Raw genomic sequence first — 20,852 nt, forward strand, 5'->3', positions numbered from 1 at the left:
CTGCAAGGTGATCTGATTGAGGTGTATAAAGCCTTGAATGGTTTGATTATGCTCAATGCTGATGAGATTCTTCCTCTTGCTCAGAATAATCACCTGGGACGGTATAAATTCAAATTGAGGAAAGACAGTTGTAGTATAGGTGTGCAGAAGTTTGCCTTTAGCCAGTGGGTAGTTGATTGGTGGAACTGACTTCCATCATTTGTTGTGGATAGTTGATAGCCTAAATAAATTTAAGGCTGAGCTGGTCAGGTATTTGGAACGAACGGAGAAGTGAAATGTGAGCGTTTGTTTTTTTTTTTTTTTTTGGCTGATGCTGCATAAGCTTGCTTTCTTACATCATATGCCTCTACTAATGCTAAGTCATTAAAAAATGTCATTCACAAATATCACATTGTACTTAGTGTTCTGAGTAAGAAACTGAACATTGGAAATTAGGAAAAAAAAAAAAAAAAAAAAAAAAAGTATTTAATCAACAGTGTAAGTGCTACAATGTATTTCCACAAGAAGACTAACCTTATTGGAGTGCCTTGGTGAGAAACCTTTGCTTTTCTTTTGGGATTTACGCCAGATACTAGCGTTATTCTCTGTTTTCCTTTGTTTGCGAGACTGTATGGTCACCATGCGGCTCGCGAAGGGAAAATAGAGAAGTGCTCCGGTATAACGCGGCTGCCGCGCTAGGATCTGGCCCTTGACTGGGGAAGGATCCCCCAAATAGTGTGTACCCTGGGCTGAACGAGAGCCCCAACTTTCTTGCGACTGAGTTAACCTTTAATTACAAACTATGCGTTCAGTGACTGCCCCCCCCCTCTCTACCATAAACTTTCATGGTGAAGTGGAACTTCTCTCTCGTGCATTTCCCAACTTTTTTGATCTTTTCATCTGACCATCATCTTTAGCGTCCTCAGAAACCGCTAAGGAAAAATTTCCCATCATCCTAGGGGAATTTCTACCCTCGGCTGTTTCCCCCCATGTGTTTCGGTGGGGGAAGGAAAAACACACACATAGTAGTATACTTCTTCAAATTAACGTACGGACTCGTGTGAGGCATCTTTCAGCGACTCCCGAAGAGACCTGTGTAGGAAAACAGCAGCACCTCGATAAACCAGAAAATTCCGATTATCCGGAAAACAAATAAAATGCATGAAAACGACATGGAAGTCATTGAGATTGGTACCCTCAGCCAAACTGAAGAGAAACAGGAAGAGGCCGAGGATCATAGACCAATTGCCAAAAGAAAAAACAAAAATGGAACAGTACCAAAATCTGACCGGAAAACCCGGAGCACCAGCCAAATAAAGGATCAGCATGACCACCCAGGAGGGACAGATGACCAACCCAAGCCTTCAGAAAATGCTAAACTCGATCCAACACTACCAAAGGGAACCGTTCCAGAGCAAACATTACTGCTGCGAACGGCCTTAGAAAATCTGATGAAGGAAAACTGCAGCAAAATAACATCCGTATTACGAGCAGAAATCGTACACCAATGGAATAAACTTGAAGCCATCTTAATGAACACATTCGGCCAACTACAGAAGGCAGAGGCAATATTGGAAGCACGAAACATGGATGGAGACAAACAAATGCTACAGCGCGCTCCGTCGTATGCACAAGCGCTGAGGACACCAGCAAGTGACTCGATAGTGGCCGGCAAAGCACCCGAACTCGAAAGAAAGATCCTACCTAAACAACCACACTTAGTGGTCCTACGACCAACAAAACCCCACGACAACCAGTCCAGTGAACAACTCAAATCCCAAATAATGACTAACCTAAACGAAGAATTTAAAACAACAAGAATAAAGGCCGTAAGGAAAACAAGGAATGTCGGACTACTGATAGAAACGGAAACAAGAGAGGAAGCACAAAGAATAATAGAAAATCCGAAAATACCTGAACTAGGACTAACCGCTGCTGCGCCCAAAAACCGAGGCCCTTCAATCGTAATATATGACCTGGCCAAAGACCTTACCCCAGATCATCTATCAGAGGAGCTATTCCAAAGAAATCTACAGGCCATTTTTCCGGACAGGAATAAGGAAGACCTAGTGACTCCCAAGTACATAACCAAGTCAAGAGACGGAAGCCGCCAAAACTGGGTTGTCGAGCTCGTGCCCATGGCATGGAGGGCTTTAAGCACCCAGAACAGAATCTATGTTAACTGGGGCAGTCACCGCTTTCGGGAGCATGTGACTGTGCCCAAATGCTACAGGTGCTGCAAATTTGGGCATACAACCCACACATGCACCCAGACAATTCCCACGTGCGGGCATTGTTCGGCAAAAGGTCACGCCTTCCGTGACTGCCCATACAAAAACACCGACCCAACCTGTGCAAACTGCAAGAGTTTAAAGTTAGATAGCGCGCATTCAATCAGAGATGGTCAATGTCCTACATACCTGAAAGCAAAGAGTTTATTCCAATCAAGACTCAACTATGGGAACACATCCTAAAAAATATAACATCACAGAGGTTAAATTCATGCAGATAAATGCACATAGAGCCAAGGCGGTCGCCGACCAAATCCGCAAGAAGGCGGAAGAAGAAAACATTGATGTAGTAATATTACAAGAACCATATGTACATATGAAGGCTGTCAGGGGCTATCCCATAACATACAAAGTAGTCCAAACGGGGGATGACACCCCATGGGCAGCGATTTTGGTAAGAAACCCAGATATAACGGTGACCAAAATCACTCAGCTATGCACATCTTGGGCCGCATGTGCCCAACTCACTACGGCCTTGGGCGCGTTTTATGTCATAGCCCTTTACTGCCGTCCGGGTGAGGACATCGACTTCGCAGTAAGGTACCTAAGTCTGGCTAGTGATATGCTCCCAAATGCAAAAATCATCGTGGGAGGCAGACGTTAACTGCCGGTCGCCAATGTGGCACAGCCATACTCCAGATAGACAGGGTACCAGAAACGGGACCAAGTTGGAAGAGTTCCTGGCAACCTCAACACTAACTGTACTAAACTTACCCAACAATCTGCCTACATTCTGCAACACATTATGGGAGGCCACTATCGACGTTACCATGGCAACGAGGAATGCTGCCAACAACATTTCCAAATGGACCATCCGTGAGGCTTGGACAACGTCTGATCATCGCGCCATTACGTTCAGTCTAAACAAATCACTGGCCACAGTACCTGTGAACAGACAAACTGCCCATAGATATGCCATAGCAAAGGCAGACTGGGAACTCTTCCAGACCACCCTACGGAATAGCATACAACAACGACAGAGAGAACTCCAACGTATCGAGGACCCAAGAATCCTCCAAATTAAAACGACTGAAATCATAAAACAAGCCAGCGACACAGCCATCAGGAAGAAAAATCCAACACCAGGGAAAGTGCCCTGGTGGAATCAAAACCTCCAGCGACTCAGGAAGGAGGCACAGGAAAGAAGAAAGGCCTTCCAGCGAGCCAGACGCTCCTGGCCGATGGCGGAAATTGAACCCCTACGACAGAGCTACAAAGAGGCAAGAAACGCCTATACAGCACAAATTAGAGAAAGCAAAAACCAATCCTGGGAGCGCCTGGTCTCCACCACTGGAAACAAGGACCCTTGGGGACTTGTATACAAGATCGTCACCAACAAACTTCCCAGAGGGGAAGTAGTTGAAGCCACTAAAACACCTGAAGGAAACTTGACTATCACTTGGGAACACACCATCAACAATATCCTTGACGCTGCCTTTCATCCAGAGATACAAACAATGACAACAGAACAGAGCCGAGTTTGCCAAGCCAACGAGACTCATCAAACGGCAACAAAAGAGCACCCTTTCACCATGGAAGAGATCAGCAATGCAGCAGACCTAATAAAGGGAAATAGATGCCCTGGACCGGACCTTCTGGAACCCGAAATTATCAAAAAAAACGGTAGAGTACGCTCCAAACTTACTACTAAACCTATATAACCTCTGTCTCAGAGAAGGTATCTTCCCGAATTCCTGGAAGATGGCAAACGTTAAACTCATCCTAAAGAATCCAACAAAGCCACCACACCTTCCAGACTCCTATCGGCCCATTGCACTTTTGACAGTTATCAGTAAGCTATTTGAACGACTACTTTACACACGGATCCAACATTACTATGATGAGGCAGGCCTGGCCTCAGCAAACCAATTCGGCTTCAGACAGGGAACCTCTGCCGTGGATGCCTTAACTCACCTCCTGACCAAGGTAAACAGATGTAATACAAAGTACTTCCTAGTGATAGCCGTCGACTTCGCTGGGGCGTTCGACTCACTTTGGTGGCCGAGCGTCCTGGCGAGGCTGCGCGAAGCCAACATGCCGGAAAACCTCTATAACACCATCAAAAGTTACCTAAGCAACAGAACCATCAAAGTCACCGCCCCTATGGCACACTCTCCAGGCATGTCCATCGGGGCTGCCCTCAAGGTTCGGTCCTTGGCCCACTACTGTGGAATATTGTCTTGGACACCTTTCTTAACATCGATCTCAATGAAGTACAATCTCAGGCATTTGCGGACGACCTCATTCTCACGATACAGGCAAACTCAAGAGCTGCGTTAGAGGTCCTCGCAAATCGGGCCCTGACCACTCTCCAAGAATGGGCAAACCGAAATCAACTCAAAATATCCTCCACAAAAACAAACTCCATCCTACTAAAGGGACGCCTTGATCTTAGGCGGCCTCCGCAAATAAAAATTGGGCAGGAAACAATCAAATTCTCTAACCAACTGAAATACCTAGGCGTGATATTGGACCAAAACCTATCATTTCAGGACCATCTGAAATATCTCCGTAAAAAAATAAGACGCTACGCAGCCATGGTTGCCAGGGTCACGCGTAAAGAATGGGGCTTGAAAAAGCGAGTCCTCAAACTGTTCTACAAAGCTATCTTCACTCCGATCGTCACCTACGCATCCGGTGCATGGTTTCAAAAAACTACAACAGCAGTAAACAGACGTATCACGGACCAAATTCACAGATCCATCCTCCTAACCATCACTCGCGCTTGCCGCACGGTGAGCACCCACGCCCTGCAAGTGCTCGCAGGCACTCTCCCGCTGGACCTAGAAATCATACAACGCGGCCTACTATACTACCTAGACAAAAGCACCCCACAGACTTTTCTGGGGTTCACTATTGACCTAGCCAGCAACAGAAATGTGGAAAAGAAGAGGATACAAACTCACCTGCAGCAGGCATGGCAGGAAAGGTGGAGCAACTCTCAAAAGGGAGAGATCACAAAGAAATTTCTACCCAATATTGAACAAAACTACCCAACCTCACCCAACTGGTTCTCCCCAGGTCTACAAGCAACGTACCTCTTAACTGGACACGGAGCTATAAATGCCAAACTGTCTCTACTTGGGATTCAGGTTGATCCAACTTGCACTTGCGGGGGGCTGGAGAGCTGGCAGCACCTAATGTATGACTGCAGGCTCTATGAAGACCTACGTGGTGTTTTCCTCACCAGAATCCACTACTTACCACAGGGACAAGAACATCACCTCCTAGACACGAAGGAGGAGTATCAAGCCTTCTCGGATTATGCACAGGCACTGTTCACGAGGAGGACGACGAGGAGAAACCAAATGGCCGCAGCCCACAACCCACTACCATTATAACCAAAGAACATCTGTTCTTCAGCTCACCGGGCTCCCTTGCCTGGTGCCTTTCCACCCCCTCCCCTGCGCCGGTGGTGGGACGGTCCCCCCGGCGCCCCCTACTTTCTCCTGGTGAGGCATGGGCATGCCTCACTGACTTCTGGGGTTGCCTACTCTATCATCCCCATATTTCTGCCTTAACCCCCCCAGCCTTCAGTCTCCCACCCACTCTATCTTTATGCTAGTGAATGTCCCACACACAAAAACGTAATTATGTCAAAATTCCCGTTCGCCCATTCTTTCGGCCTTTATTATGCAAGATTATCCCCCTCACCTAACGATCATCAAACCGACGATGATGGATATATGTCTCTGTCTGTACATACGTGCATATAAAAGAGCGTGCGCGTTTTTTCTACTGGGTTCCTGGTCTGCCTCCACGGGGCGAAGGTGGGGCAACGTTGGGCCTCAGCAGGGGTCCAGCGGCTAAACGACCAGATGAACAACGGTACACGACATCACACAGATACAAAGCCCACACACTTTTAAATCTCTGGCATTTCCCAGTGAACTGGTACACCCACAATGAAAGCAACACGGAGATGGGGGAAACCCCTGGTGCCGTCTGACACTAAATACACCTTACACCTGTACTTAGTGTTCATCTTTTAGTCTTGTCTTTTTTTTTTTAAAAAGCAAAGATTTAAACATTTTTTACAGTAAATGTGGTAGATTAATTTATGATTTATAGGTAATTTAGAGAAAAGTTCTTTTTAATGAAAACAAACTTTTTCCATAAATCAGTATTAAATTTATATTGCTTTCTGGAAGCCATAAATGATGGTAATTATCTCATGGCTACTGAACGTGAGCAAGGGGACTGTTCCATGGTAAAAGTAGTTGACAAAATCTGTTGTGTAGTTTTACTTCCTTCTATTAAATTATTCATTGTGGAAGTGATTATCTTGTAGGTAAGAGAGATTTTATAATTCCAAATAAACATTGCAAAAGTACAAATACCATATGATATATATTTTTGTTCTGCTAGAAATGTGATGTTTTACACAGCCATTTGGGTCACTTCAACTTGTATTACATTCTATCACAAACAAAATATAGTTTAAGTAAATTGCATTAATTTCTTCACAGTTACATATGAACAGAACAGCATGATAATACTTTAATAATATACCACCTACATTACTGAAGTATTAAATAGAAACAATACTAATTTTTTAAAATAAATTAAACAAAACTTCTTGTTAGATAAAACTTCATAGATGTGATTGATTAATTTGTTCATAATTATTATTTAATCCTGTATTTATTTATTTTGTTTTTCTAGGAACTTTATATATCTACTTTGGAACAAAATAATACTGAACTGAAAAATCAGGTGAAGTTTATCTCTGATGAATTAGCTATAACCAGGAAGAAAAGTAAAGGATTAACTGTGCATAAAATGAGAAATGTGGATATAGAAGAAGAATTAAAACAATTAAAGCAAGCACATGAACAAGTTCAAAAGGTAAGATAAGTAGCCATCCCCATTTTGGTATTAGTAAATACTCAAGAATTAAGTAACAAGGCCGAGGTGATGTGGCCATCGTAGTTGGCCATCCTAGTAGTAGTAGCAGCAATATTTTTATTCTTAGTAAACTGGATGTTAGCTCATTACGTTAGTAGAGGCATTTGATGCAAGAAAGCAAGCTTATGCAGCATCAGCCAAAAAAAAAAAAAAATAAATAAATAAATAAAAAAAAATAAATAAAATATAAATAAATAAATAAAAAATAACCACTTCCACTTCACCCCTCTGTTTGTTCGAAATACCTGTCCAGCTGAGCCTTAAACTTATTTAGGCTATCAACTTCCACGACAAGCGATGGAAGTCTGTTCCACCAACCAACCACCCGCTGGCTAAAGGCAAATTTCCTCACGTCTATCCCACATCTGTCTTTCCTCAATTTGAATTTATGCCCTCTCAGGTGATTTTTCTGAGCAAGAGGAAGAATCCCATCAGCATTGAGCATGCTCAAACCATTCAATGCTTTATACACCTCAATCAGATCTCTTGAGATCATTCATCATTATTACCAAATAACAAGTGGTCATTAAGTCTGTGGAAAAATCAAAACATACTTGTAGATAATTAAAATGTTGCCTTTAATGTGATATATCATTTTTTTGCATAACTTGATACATTTTGTCTAGTTCATAAGTTTCTGCATGCTTTTCAAAGTAAAATTCTTTCAGGTGAGAGGGACCAACCATTATTATTATTAGTAGCAGCATATAATGCAAGAAAAGTTTATAAAGCATTAGCCAAAAAAAAAAAAAAATCTTCCCACCCATGCCCCCCCCTCATGTGTAGTCTGAGCAAGAGGAAGAGTGCCATCAGAATTGAGCTGGCTCATTCCACTCAAAGCTTTACACACCTCAATCAGATCATCTCACAGGTGCATAGTCTCCAGTAGTCTTCAGACTGCAGTTTGCAGAAATGAAGCCTCTCTTGGTAAGACCACTCTTTCATTCCTTTCACCAATCTCATTGCCCTTTTGTAACCCATTCCAGCAGATTTACATCTTTCCTAAAATTAGGTCTCCAGATCTGTATGCAATACTCAAGATTCAGTCTAACAATTGCCAACTACAGTGGGATAATCACCTTCTATCTGCTGTCAAAGTTCCTATATATCGGTGACGAAACCCCATGGGCTGTCCTGGTATCCTGTCTGTATTGCTTAGAGATATTTATATCTGGCTGCAAAATTAATCCCACGTCTTTTTCATTTTGCACTACCTGAAGATAGTACCACACAGTTGGTATATTAATCTTGGATCACTGCTACCCATTTGCAGCATCTTACGCTTGTCAATGTTAAACTTCAACTACCATCTCTCAGACCATCTGCCTCATTTATTTTATATCTTGTTGCAGTAGTTTACCTTGATTACTGTCATTAATCCACACGAATGCCAACGGTCATTTGACTGTTGGCCTCTGTGGTGAGAAGACATGCCTTGGTGGTGTTCTTCATAGTGATTACAAAGAATTATGGGATTAGTGGAGTACAGGAGGATTACAGAGTTTGAATATTGCTTTTAAATAATTTATTTGGTATATTGTAAAGTTTATTTTGATAAGTCCCCCCCCCCGTAATAGTTTGATTTTTATAATACAGGTGACCCCCGCTTAACGCTGATCATTCGTTCCGGAAAAACAGAGCGCTAAATGAATCCGCGCTAAGCGAGCGCCGCTTTCCCATAAGGTAACATATGTATTTGTGAGCTGCGGTCGGTGCCATAGGATATTTCCTAATCAATAATAAACGGTAATGAAAAGATGCACAAATGTCGGTCAAAATATTTAATATTCAAATATTTGCACATATAAAATATTCTGCATTACATACGTATAATTATGTGGTAACTATTTGCGTATCAAAAGTAAACTTAAAATTCCAATTAAAATCATGAATTTAATTGATTTAATTTAATGGATGAATTTAATCATGAAAAATGTGTGGATTTTGAGTTGAACTTTGGCCCTCTTCCAAATAAACTAAAAGGGGTATTAATTTTAAATGGCCCGCAGCGTTACCACCCAACAATAACGTCAACTGATCATTCGCCGCTTTGAAACTTGGCATGTTTTTTCTTCTTTCAATATGAAACTTCTTTTAGGCATTCGTTTCCACAAAAGTCCTGCTTCATCTATGTTAAAAACTTGTTGAGAAGTATAACACACAATACCCTTCTTCAATAATTTTAACAAGTTCTTTTTTGAAAGTTTCGGCTCCTTGATCTGCATTCTAAATCTATTCTACCAGCCCTTACCAGTTTTAAATGGTTCCACATTTTTTTTAGGAGAGTTTTCTTCAGATCGATCTCGATCTCTCTCTCTCTCTCTCAATATTTAACTTAACTGAATTCTGCATTGGACATTATCTTCATTAAAATTAAAGTCTTTCCATTTCAATCCTAATAGCCGGCCTAGTCCTAGTTGCTTGCAGTGGAACAGCTACCTTTCCCGCTGCAAAAATTAATTCTTTATTTTTTTATAATTGTTCTTACAGTTAAAGTTGGAAGTCCTAAATTATGGCACACATCCGCTTGTCGTTGACCGGAATCGATTCGCTTCAAAACGTCTAATTTTCAAATTCAGTCTTTTTCTTACATTTATAGTCTTCGTACTGTGCTCAGACGTTGTTGATTTTTCATTCTTTTTTCATTCTTCGAAAATGTAACTGCGTTGGTTGCATTAATTATGATACAATGTTCGAGTAAACTGTCCGTTTCTCACGTTGTCTAATACGGTACTGAGTGATGACTAGACTTCGGATAAATGCATATAACGCAAATATTACAAGCAATATACTTCGTCATTTTTTAAAATGTTGATCTAGGAACTACGTAACAAGCCACTGTACTGAAATTAAATTAGCGTGCGAGAAAATTTCACTGAGCGTGGGAAAATTTCTCAAGTCGGCGTGGGAAACGTTTCAATGCTGTTTTGCTATTCATTTTCAAGCTATCGACTCCATCAAATGAAACAATTTCGTTAAATATGTCAAAAATGTAATCTGTAAAAGAGCGTTATAGTGATCTGTGACAGCGTTATAGTCAGACACGGGTTATAATATAATAACAGTGTTATAGCGAACCGCGTTATAACGGGGGCCTGCTGTATAATAAATATAAGTTTTTGAAAGTTTCTTTTATTGATATTTAGTAAATTTTACAATTGTTGCTACAAGATCAGCCTTAAACGCTTCATAAGAGGGTATGGTGATTTCTGGGTGAGTCATGATTTTATCCTTTGCAGAACCTGTTGTGTATTGCAAGGTCGACATAGTGGATAATCATAGCTCACCTGGTGATTCTTTTCTTTGTCATCATTGTACGGAGTGTACCAACCTTAAGTTTAAATTTGGTGCATTACTAGAACAATTTGAGTCACCGAAAAAACGGGTGCTTGCCCTCAAGAATAACGTAACTGGGAACTCCCCAGGGACTCAAGGCTCTAGTAACTTCCCAAGTGATGCACTCCCAATTTGGGACCTCAGAACAGAATAACCAAGTGCAAACTGCTCTGTTTCAAAAGGACTTAGTTCTATTAGAAGACTGCATTGTCGGGAAATGGGAACTATTTTTTATAATAAGGATAGGTGGACTAGAACCAGGGTATGTCTGCTGGTAGACTGCAAATTTTAAGGGGGCCTTAAAATTTGACAGTCTACTGGTTAAGAGAATATTATTATTCTCTTATTATTATTAATGCTGAAGAAATGCTGCGAGTTAGGTCAGAATGTCTACGTGTTTGCAGTTCTGCCCAGGTACGATAGGAGGGATTATATGCCGAAAGCCTTGTAGATTAACTCAAGACTTGAAGGACTCTGCAAGGCTTTTGGGGGGAAAATTACTGCATATGGGTAGAAGTAAACTAAGAGAAACGTACCAACTCTGCGATACTACACTCAGAGAGGCAGAGAATGAAAAAGACATGGGGGTAATTGTGCAGTCAGATATGAAGTTCTCTGAGCAGTGCATACAGGCTGCCAGAGCAGGTCATGGAGTTTTGTCAATGATATATAGGAATTTTGCTAGCAGAGACAAGGAGGTGATTATCCCTTTGTATAAGGCAATGTTCAGGCTACACCTTGAGTATTGCATACAGGTTTGGAGGCCCTCATTTTAGGAAGGATGTAGAATTGCTAGAACGAGTACAGAGAAGGGCTACTGGAGACTAGGCACCTGCGAGGTGATCTGATTGAGGTATACGAGGTGTTCACTGGTTTGAGCAGGCTCAATGCTGACAGGGTACTTTCACATGTTGAGACTAAGAACCTGAGGGGGCATAGATTCAATTTGAGGAAAGACAGTTGTAGAATAGATGTGCAGAAGTTTTCCTTTAGCCAGTGGGTAGTTAATTGCTGGAACAGACTTCCATCTGTTGTTGTGGAAGTTGATAGTTAAATAAATTTAAGACTGACCTAGACAAACATTTTGAGTGACCGGATGGGCAAAATGGGAAGGTTTTTTTGGCTGATGCTGCATAAACTTGCTTTCTTGCATCATATACTTAACTAATGCTAAATTTCTATTAGCTTGGCCTGCACTTGTAGGTAGAAGGAATCTGTTTTGTAGAGATGCGATATATTTAAACAAAGGTGGTACAAGAGTTTTTGTCAGTATTATTGAGGATACCTTAAAGGTTAAGGGAAACTGCTAGTTTGGGGCGAAGACAAGGGTAATACAGATATGTGTTTATCTGTTAATATTGATATATGGTAGTTATCTGTTAATATGGTAGGGAAAAGGAGGTGATTATCCCTTTGTATCAGGCAATGTTCAGGCCATGCCTTGAGTAATGCTTGCACATACCTCAAGAGTTCTTGTTTGTTACTGCAACAGAATATATTAGCCAGATGTTCTGAGGGCAGAAATGTTTCAAATGAGCAGGTAGCTAATGCCAGGGAAGCAAGCATTAGCTACCCAAATGCAAAGTACTGCATATGGGAGAAGTAACCCCAGAGAAAAATACCACTGTGTGGTACTAAACTTAGGGCAGTAGAAAATGAAAAAGGCTTGGGAGTAATTGTGAAGTCATATATAAGAAGTTTTCTGAGCAGTGCAGACAGGCTGCCAGAGCAGGTTATGAGGTATTGTAAATGATATACAGGAATTTTGCTAGTAGGGAAAAGGAGATGATTATCCCTTTGCATAAGACAATGGTCAGAACATGCCTTGAGTACTGTATATAAGTCTGGAGGCCTAATTTTAGGAAGGATGTAGAGTTGTTTGAGCAAGTACAGCAAGGGTCCTCTTACCAAGAAAGGCTTAAGTTCTTCAAATTGCAGCACCTGGAGACTAAGCACCTGCGAGGTGATCTGATTGAGGTGTATAAGGTCTTGAACGGGTTGAGCAGGCACAGTTCTGATGGCATTCTTCCTCTTGCTCAGATTACGAACCTGTGTGGGCATAAATTAAAATTAAGGAAAGACAGCTGTAGAATAGATGTGCAGAAATTTGCCATTAGCCAGCGGGTGGTTAATTGCTGGAACAAACCTCCATCTGTCATTGTGGAAGTTGATAGGTTAAATAAATTTAAGGAGGAACTGGACAAGCATTTAGAGGGAATGGTTGTGTGAATTTTTTTTTTTTTTTATTTTGGTTGATGCTACATAAGCTCATACGCTTGCTTTCTTGCATCACATGCCACTATTACTATAAGCCTGGTAACTGTCAAGCAGCTGTTGTTATTGGAAAATCAGACTGTGATGTTACTGTTTTGGGTTTTTTTTTTTTTTTTATCTTATATGCATGCAATATGTTTAGAACTTATATGTGATGTTGGGAAGTTCTGTATTGTTTCATCTTATAGCTAGTGTAATAATTCTGTTGATGGATATTTAGATCAGCTAGAACATATTGTTCTCACTTTAGGCTGTGAAAGACTTATAGATGCAAATAATTTTATTGCAATGGTTTGTTTGTTTATTGTAATACAATCTTTTTATTGCATTTATTGCAAATGCAATTTCTCCATTTTGGAATAGTATGGAACCAAATGAGAAAGGTGAAAGTTTCTCTCTTCTTTAGGTTTGGAAGTTATAAATAAGGAAGACCAGTTATCAACTTATAGCCATCTGTGTGAACAGTTGAATATTATGAATATTAATATTATAATTTTAAGTCCCAACCTTCTTTGTAAGGTGAATTGGACATTGCAAACTGAATGGTCTTCCTCAGACCACAGCTTTGAAACAGTTTATAGTGAAAGTGTGAATACATAATGTGAAATCAAAGGTAGAGAGAGAGAGAGAGATAATCTTTATTACCCTTCACGGCCATAAAGCCAGGGGCTTACAGTTTCCAGGTACTGGAAACTTACAGGTACTGTAAGGACAGTAAACCTGGAAAATTTGAATAGTGCGATCACCCAGGATTTCCCAGAAGGTGAGGAAGAGAATGTTTCGTCAAGTGATTATGTTGATATGGTAATGGTAGCTTTAGAAAAGGCAATGAAGAATTCAATGAGGAAGAAAAAGATAGATTAAAACAGTACCTGGGTGGTTTAGAGCAGAGGTCTCAGACACGCAGGGCCACATGTGGCCCACAACACTCCCGAGTGCGGCCTGAACCAGATTACAATTTAATTGGGAAATATTAAACAAAATAATAAAAATGCATCTTATTGAGAAGATCATTAAAAAGACTATCCAAGCTTTATAACAATCCCAAAATAGAGAAAGAATTACTGTTTATGATCCTATGATATATAGATGTGCTTTTGTTTGTTTATTTGTGAAAAATCAATAGAAGTACAATGTTCGAACTTTCTAAATGCCATATTTCTAATAGGCAAACCTGCACTACATAACTGGATGAAATCAGAGGATCATTCTACAGATGAATGTGTTATACTAATGCAGAAATTCAGTCATTTGACTAATTTGAGTAATACCTTCTGCAAAAGCTGGCATTTAGGAACGAGAGTAGCCTTGTGCACACTGCTTACAGTAGACTTACAGTAAAACACTTACAGTAAAACATATACTCCTTGAATGTAACTTGTTCAGCAATGCCCGATGAATGTCTTTTAGTTTCATTTCAGATCTACAGCAACCTCTCTCTCTGAATAGCATAATAGGTAAAGAAGCAAATCTCTCTGAATTCTTTTTGTATATAAAACAAATAAAAATGTATGACCGTTTCTAACTGCCCACCGTGCAGTTATCATAAGTAACTCAATTAATTTAGGAGGCGCAATATGGCCTAAGTAGCTCTTGCGTCAGAAAACACCACAATAACAACAACAGCCTTGTGCAGGCGAAGCTTTTACAGCTCCGGAAAATAGAGAAGTTTTTTCTGTTTTATTAACTTAAATTGGCATATTAGCTTATTTTCTAGAGTAGCTTTATATTCCTAGTTATGATACTTAGTTTAAATTATAACTTAGAGATTTTGTAGGTTATTACTTAGTATTAGTAAGGGTATCCAATCCACGTGTTTTACAAGTTTTGCAGCTCTGGTGAACAGTAAGTTTTTTTTTTTTTTTTTTTTTTTTTTTTTTAGCTATATTTAGCCGCTTAATTGACTAATTGTTATATTAAATTATTTTCTATAAGTAGCTTATAGACCAAGTCAAGATCCTTGGTTTATTCTGAATTCAGACAGCGAGATTTTGGAAGTTAATTAATACTTAAGTGTCCGTGGATTTACCATTCGTAACTTGCTGCCATTGTTATACAATACAATGTTATATCCTGAACTAGATAGTGGTAGCTTAGTATAGTATATAATATTATCAATTAATCAGTAAAATTTATTAATCTTGTTAAACTTCATTGTCAAGTAAATTGTACTTTTTAACTAAATACATATAACGACTTAGAGCAAACGTAACATAATTAATTAATACATAACTTGATACGGAAGTTGTATATCGGACCTTGAAGATAATACTTGATATCTGAAAAAATATATAGATATATAGTGTTATAACTGCATTGGGATACAAGTTTAGGGTTATAATTTTGTGCTGGAATTGGAATTTTATTGAAATTGAATCGAAATCATGACTCAGACCAGAGCAGCAAAGCAAAAGGCTCAAGCTGAGGACTGAGGGGGGCAGTTGCCTTCTGAAGAGAACTGAGGGGGGCAGTTGCCTTCTGAATCACAGCCTTTTAAAATGTACTGCTTGCTTGATGTTTGTGGAGCAATCAGGTACGGGACATGATATTGCCAAGGGGGGATGTCTTTGTGTGCGCGCGATGTAAGGAGTGTGAGGAAATGAGGCGATAACTCAGCGTTGTTATGGGCCTATATGAGAGCTTCAAGGACAAGGAGGATGCCCTTGAAGGATCTAAATTGAGGGGTCCATCAAGTTCTCAGCTGCCCACATCAATGCCAGAGCTTGCACTTGATCATCGCGCAACAGAGTTTTTTTTTTTTTTTTTTTTTTTTTTGATTTGGTAGTTGTTGGCGCATCGGCTTCTGTGGCCATATTGCACCTCCCAAGGTTTTTGCAGTACTTTGATCCAAGCCCGAGGCGGGAATCGAACCCGCAACCTTTGGGTTGCCGGGCAGGTACTTTACCCACTCGGCTAGCCTGGTCGGCCGCGCAACAGAGTGGCAACCCCCAAGGCAGAATGCACTGGTCCCACAGGAACTAGTATTTGTTAGTGATGCTATTGTCAGGGAAACAGGTAACATGGTATGTAAAAAGGATAGGTAGAACAGTACCATGGTATGTCTGCCTGGGGCAAAGGTTGATGATGTTGTACAGCAGATATCGTCTTTTAAGGGCACAAGAGGTGATAGTGTTGTACACATTGCACTAATGTTATTAAGAGTAGGAGACCAGTGCAATTACTTAACAAATACAGGTCACTGTTGAAAAAAAGCTGTGAATTAGGGTTGAATTTGAAAGTGTCTGCAATTCTGCCCAGACACGATAGGAGGGAGTATATGATGAGAGTCTTGTCGATCGATTTGGCCCTGGAAGGATTGTGCAAAGCTCAAGGGGTAGAATTTTTTTCAGCCTGGTCTATACTTGTTAACAGGAGAGACTGCTTCTGCAGGGATGGGATACACTTAAATAGGAAGGGTGCAAGAATATTTGCTGATGCTATCAAGGCAGTATTAGGTGGGTCGCAAAACTGCTAGTTTGGGGGGATACAAGGACTAATAGATTAACAATAGCCACTGGCAGAGGTGAAAGTGATTCTTGCACTGCTTCTATTGGAATGAGCAGCAGCCTGGAAAACAAGATGCAGGTTATTTAGAGACTGCTGGGAGTCATTGCGGTACAAGTAAACACACGAGTTGTGTTAGGGTAGCTAAGAATAGGAACAGGTGCATGTATACTGATGGGATTTTTCCTCTTGCTCAGAATAATCACCTGAGAGGGCATATAAATTCAAATTGACGAAAGACAGATGTAGGATAGATGTGCGGAAGTTTGGTAAATAAATTTGAGGTATTGCTCAAAACATCAAAGGCAGATATTGTTGGGATATCAGAGTCATGGTGTCACACAGATATAAGGAATGCTGAATTGGAATTTGGGGAGTACAATGTGTACAGGAAGGGAGGAGGGGTTATGCTATTAGTTAAGAAACACACAAAATCCAAGGAAGTGAAGCCAGTGGACATCGCTGGGCAGTGCAGTGTTGAGTCAGTTTGGTGTGACATAAGCACTGGGAGGTCAAAATTGAGAGTAGGAGTGTGTTGTAGGCCTAATGACTCTGATGAGTATAATAAGAAACTGTACAGGGAAATAGTGGGTCAGTAAATCAGAGAGTCTTATAATGGGGGATTTTAATTTCCCAGATATTGACTGGAATTTGTGGGTTGGTCCCTCACACACTAGCAAGGCTTTTGTAGATTTATTGGCTGATTGTTTTCTACATCAGCATGTTCGGGAGGCAACAAGAGGGGGTAATACTCTTGATCTGATTATCAATAGTGATTCTTCATGCATTAAGAATCTGCAGATAAAGGTACCACTAGGTGACAGTGATATGATATGGTCACAAAGGAATTGGATGCAGGGAATAACTTTGATATCATATTTGGATCTTAGAAAGGCTTTTGATACTGTTGCACATGGAAGACTGCTGAACAAATTGGAGGAGTGTGGCATTGGAGGCAAATTGCTGATATGGATAAAGGGATGGTTGAGTGGGAGAAGACAGAGAATGGTAATCAATGGTTACTGCTCATCATGGACTAATGTTATTAGTGGAGTCCCTCAGGGCTTAGTGTTGGGTCCATTGTTGTTTTTTGTATTTATAAATGATATTATTGATGGTATATCAGGCTTAATGTCCAAATTTACAGATGATATGAAGGTTGGCAGGATTGATAAGGACAGTACGTTGCTGCAACAGGATCTAGAAAAGTTTAGCAGATTGACAAATCTGCTAAACTTTTCTAGAGGTGGCAAATGAAGTTTAACATCAGAGCAGCAAACAGTCAAACAGAGCAGCAAAGCAAAAGGCTCAAGCTAATGGAAGTGCTGTGGCTCAGAGCAGAACTGAGGGGGGCAGTTGTCCTCTGACTCACAGCCTTATAAAATGCACTGTTTGCTTGATGTTTGCAGAGCAATCGGGTACGGGACATGATACTGCCAAGGGGGATGTCTTTGTGTGTGCGCGATGCAAGGAGTGTATCGATATCAGGCAACAACTCGGCGTTCTTGTGGGCCTATATGAGAGCTTGAAGGACAGGGTGGATGCCCTCGAAGAAACTAAATTGAGGGGCCCATCAAGCTCTCAGCTGCCCACATCAACGCCAGAGCTTGCACTTGGGTATCGTGTGACACAGAGGCAACCCCCAAGGCAGAATGCGCTGGTCCCGAAGGAACTAGTAGTTGTTGGTGACTCTATTGTCAGGGAAACGGGGAACATGCTTTGTAAAAAAGATAGGTGGAACAGGACCAGGGTATGTCTGCCAGGGGCAAAGGTTGATGACGTTGTAGAGCGAATATCATCTTTTAAGGGCACAAAAGGTGATATAGTTGTACACGTTGGCACTAATAATATTAAGAGTAGGAGACCGGCAGAATTACTTAACAAGTACAGGTCACTGCTGAACAAAAGCCGAGAATTAGGGTTGAATTTGAAAGTGTCTGCAATTCTGCCCAGACACGATAGGAGGGAGTATATGATGAGAGCCTTGTCGATCAATTCGGCCCTGGAAAGATTGTGCAAGGCTCAAGGGGTAGAATTTTTTTCAGCCTGGACTGTACTTGTTAACAGGAGAGATTGCTTCTACAGGGATGGGATACACTTAAATAGAAAGGGTGCAAGAATATTTGCTGATGCTATCGAGGCAGTGTTAGGTGGGTCGGAAAACTGCTAGCTTGGGGAGAGACAAAGACCAATAGATTGACAGTAGCCACTGGCAGAGGTGAAAGAGATTCTTGCACTGCTTCTATTAGAATGAGCAGAAGCCTGAAAAACAAGATGCATGGTATTTCAGAGACTGCTGGGAGCCATTGCGGTACAAGTAAACACATGGGTTGTGTTAGGGTAGCTAAGAATAGAAACAGGTGCAGGTATACTTGCGTGTACACCAATGCTAGGAGTTTAGTAAATAAATTTGATGAATTTGAGGTATTGCTCAAAACATCGAAGGCAGATATTGTTGGGATATCAGAGACTTGGTGTCACACAGATATAAGGGATGCAGAACTGCAATTTGGGGAGTACAACGTCTACAGAAAGGATAGACAGGATAGGAAGGGGGGAGGGGTTATGCTATTAGTTAAGAAACACATAAAAACCAAGGAAGTGAAGCCAGTCGACATCGCTGGACAGTGCAGTGTGGAGTCAGTTTGGTGTGACATAAACATTGGGAGATCAAAATTGAGAGTAGGAGTGTGCTATAGGCCTAATGACTCTGATGAGTATAATAAGGAACTGTACAGGGAAATAGAGTGGGCCAATAAATCAGAGTGTCTTATAATGGGAGATTTTAATTTCCCAGATATTGACTGGAATTTGGGGGCTGGTTACTCACACACTAGCAGGGCTTTTGTGGATTTATTGGATGATTGTTTTCTACATCAGCATGTTCGGGAGGCAACTAGAGGGAGTAATACTCTTGATTTGATTATCAGCAGTGATTCTTCATGCATTAAGAATCTGCAGATAAATGAACCACTAGGTGGCAGTGATCACAGTGTGCTGAAGTGGGATTTACTCAAAGAGGTAACTACCATTAGGGGTAAAGGGAAGGGTTATTGCTTCCGTAAAGGCGACTACGATGGACTGAGACAGTATTTAAATTCTATACAGTCGGACCAACTGATGATGTTGTTACCAACAGCAAATTCAAAATGGGAAGCATTCAAAGAACTTATCTTGGAAGCTACTAGGCTTTACATACCAACTAAGAAATATTGTTCAAGGTTTAGGCCAAAATGGATGTCAGATGAACTAATGAGGCATATGGCAGAGAAGAAAAATGCGTGGGATACATACAAATTAACACATGACACAGAAGCCTATGATAGATACAAGTTGATATGCAACCAAGTTACAAAGGAGGTTAGGCAGGCGAAGGCAGATTACGAGAAATCCTTGGCAAGGGATGCAAAGAAAAACAGCAAAGAGTTCTTTACTTATGTAAACTCTAGAAGGAAGGGGATGAATCAGATTGGTCCACTTGATACTGATGGGTCAAGTGTTGATGATCCTGCTCAGGTAGCCAACAAACTAAATGAATATTTTGCATCGACATTCACACATGAGGAGTTATTCAGCGAGAATAATGCCAGAGGTGTATTCAACTCTAGCAGTAAGCTACAGAATCTTGAAATAACTGGGAGTAAAGTGGAGGAGAAACTGTTGAAGATAAACACAAGAAAGGCACCCGGGGTGGATGGGATCTATCCAGTTATATTAAAGGAGGCAGCAAAGGAAGTAAGCAAACCCTTAGCCATAATTATGAGAGCTTCCTTGGACTCAGGGGAGGTACCCATAGACTGGAAATGTGCAAATGTGACCCCAATTCACAAAGGAGGATCAAAGGCTGACACAAGTAATTATAGACCTGTGAGCTTAACTTCTGTTCCAGGAAAATTAATGGAGGCACTGGTTAAAGAAGCACTGCAGGATCATTTAGACAAGACTTCAGTTATAGCTCAGCCACAGCATGGTTTTGTTAAGGGGAAGTCTTGCCTGACCAACTTGATTGGATACTATGATGCAGTCACAAAAGAACTGGATGCAGGGAATAACTTTGATATTATATACTTGGATCTTAGAAAGGCTTTTGATACTGTTGCACATGGAAGACTGCTACACAAATTGGAGCAGTGTGACATTGGAGGCAAATTGCTGCTATGGATAAAGGGGTGGTTGAGGGGGAGAAGACAGAGAGTGGTAATCAATGGACACTGCTCATCGTGGACTGATGTTATTAGTGGAGTCCCTCAGGGCTCAGTGTTGGGTCCATTATTGTTTTCTGTATTTATAAATGATATTGATGATGGTATATCGGGCTTAATGTCCAAGTTTGCAGATGATACAAAGGTTGGCAGGGTTGTCAAGGACACTACTGACACTATGCTGCTGCAACAGGATCTGGAAAGGTTGAGCAGATGGGCTGAGAGGTGGCAAATGAAGTTTAACATTGACAAATGTAAAGTACTACACATGGGAAACAGCAACCCCAGAGAAACGTATCAACTCTGTGGTACTACACTGACAGTGGTAGAGAATGAAAGGGACTTGGGGGTGGTTGTG

At 40.9% G+C, this 20,852-nt stretch overlaps 1 protein-coding gene across 1 annotated transcript in view; it reads left to right on the forward strand.

Moving 5' to 3' along the window:
• LOC150091453 (uncharacterized) overlaps positions 1-20,852 on the forward strand; it is a 149,223-nt gene that overhangs the window by 63,003 nt on the left and 65,368 nt on the right. The window contains exon 5 of the mRNA XM_090390379.1: positions 6,936-7,118. Coding sequence (XP_090246505.1) covers positions 6,936-7,118 — 183 coding nt within the window. The remainder of the gene's footprint in view (positions 1-6,935; positions 7,119-20,852) is intronic.

This window comes from Mastigoproctus giganteus, chromosome 1 (genome assembly GCF_048544385.1).
Source record: "Mastigoproctus giganteus isolate SK-2022 chromosome 1, ASM4854438v1, whole genome shotgun sequence".
Taxonomy (NCBI): Eukaryota; Metazoa; Arthropoda; class Arachnida; order Uropygi; family Thelyphonidae; genus Mastigoproctus; species Mastigoproctus giganteus.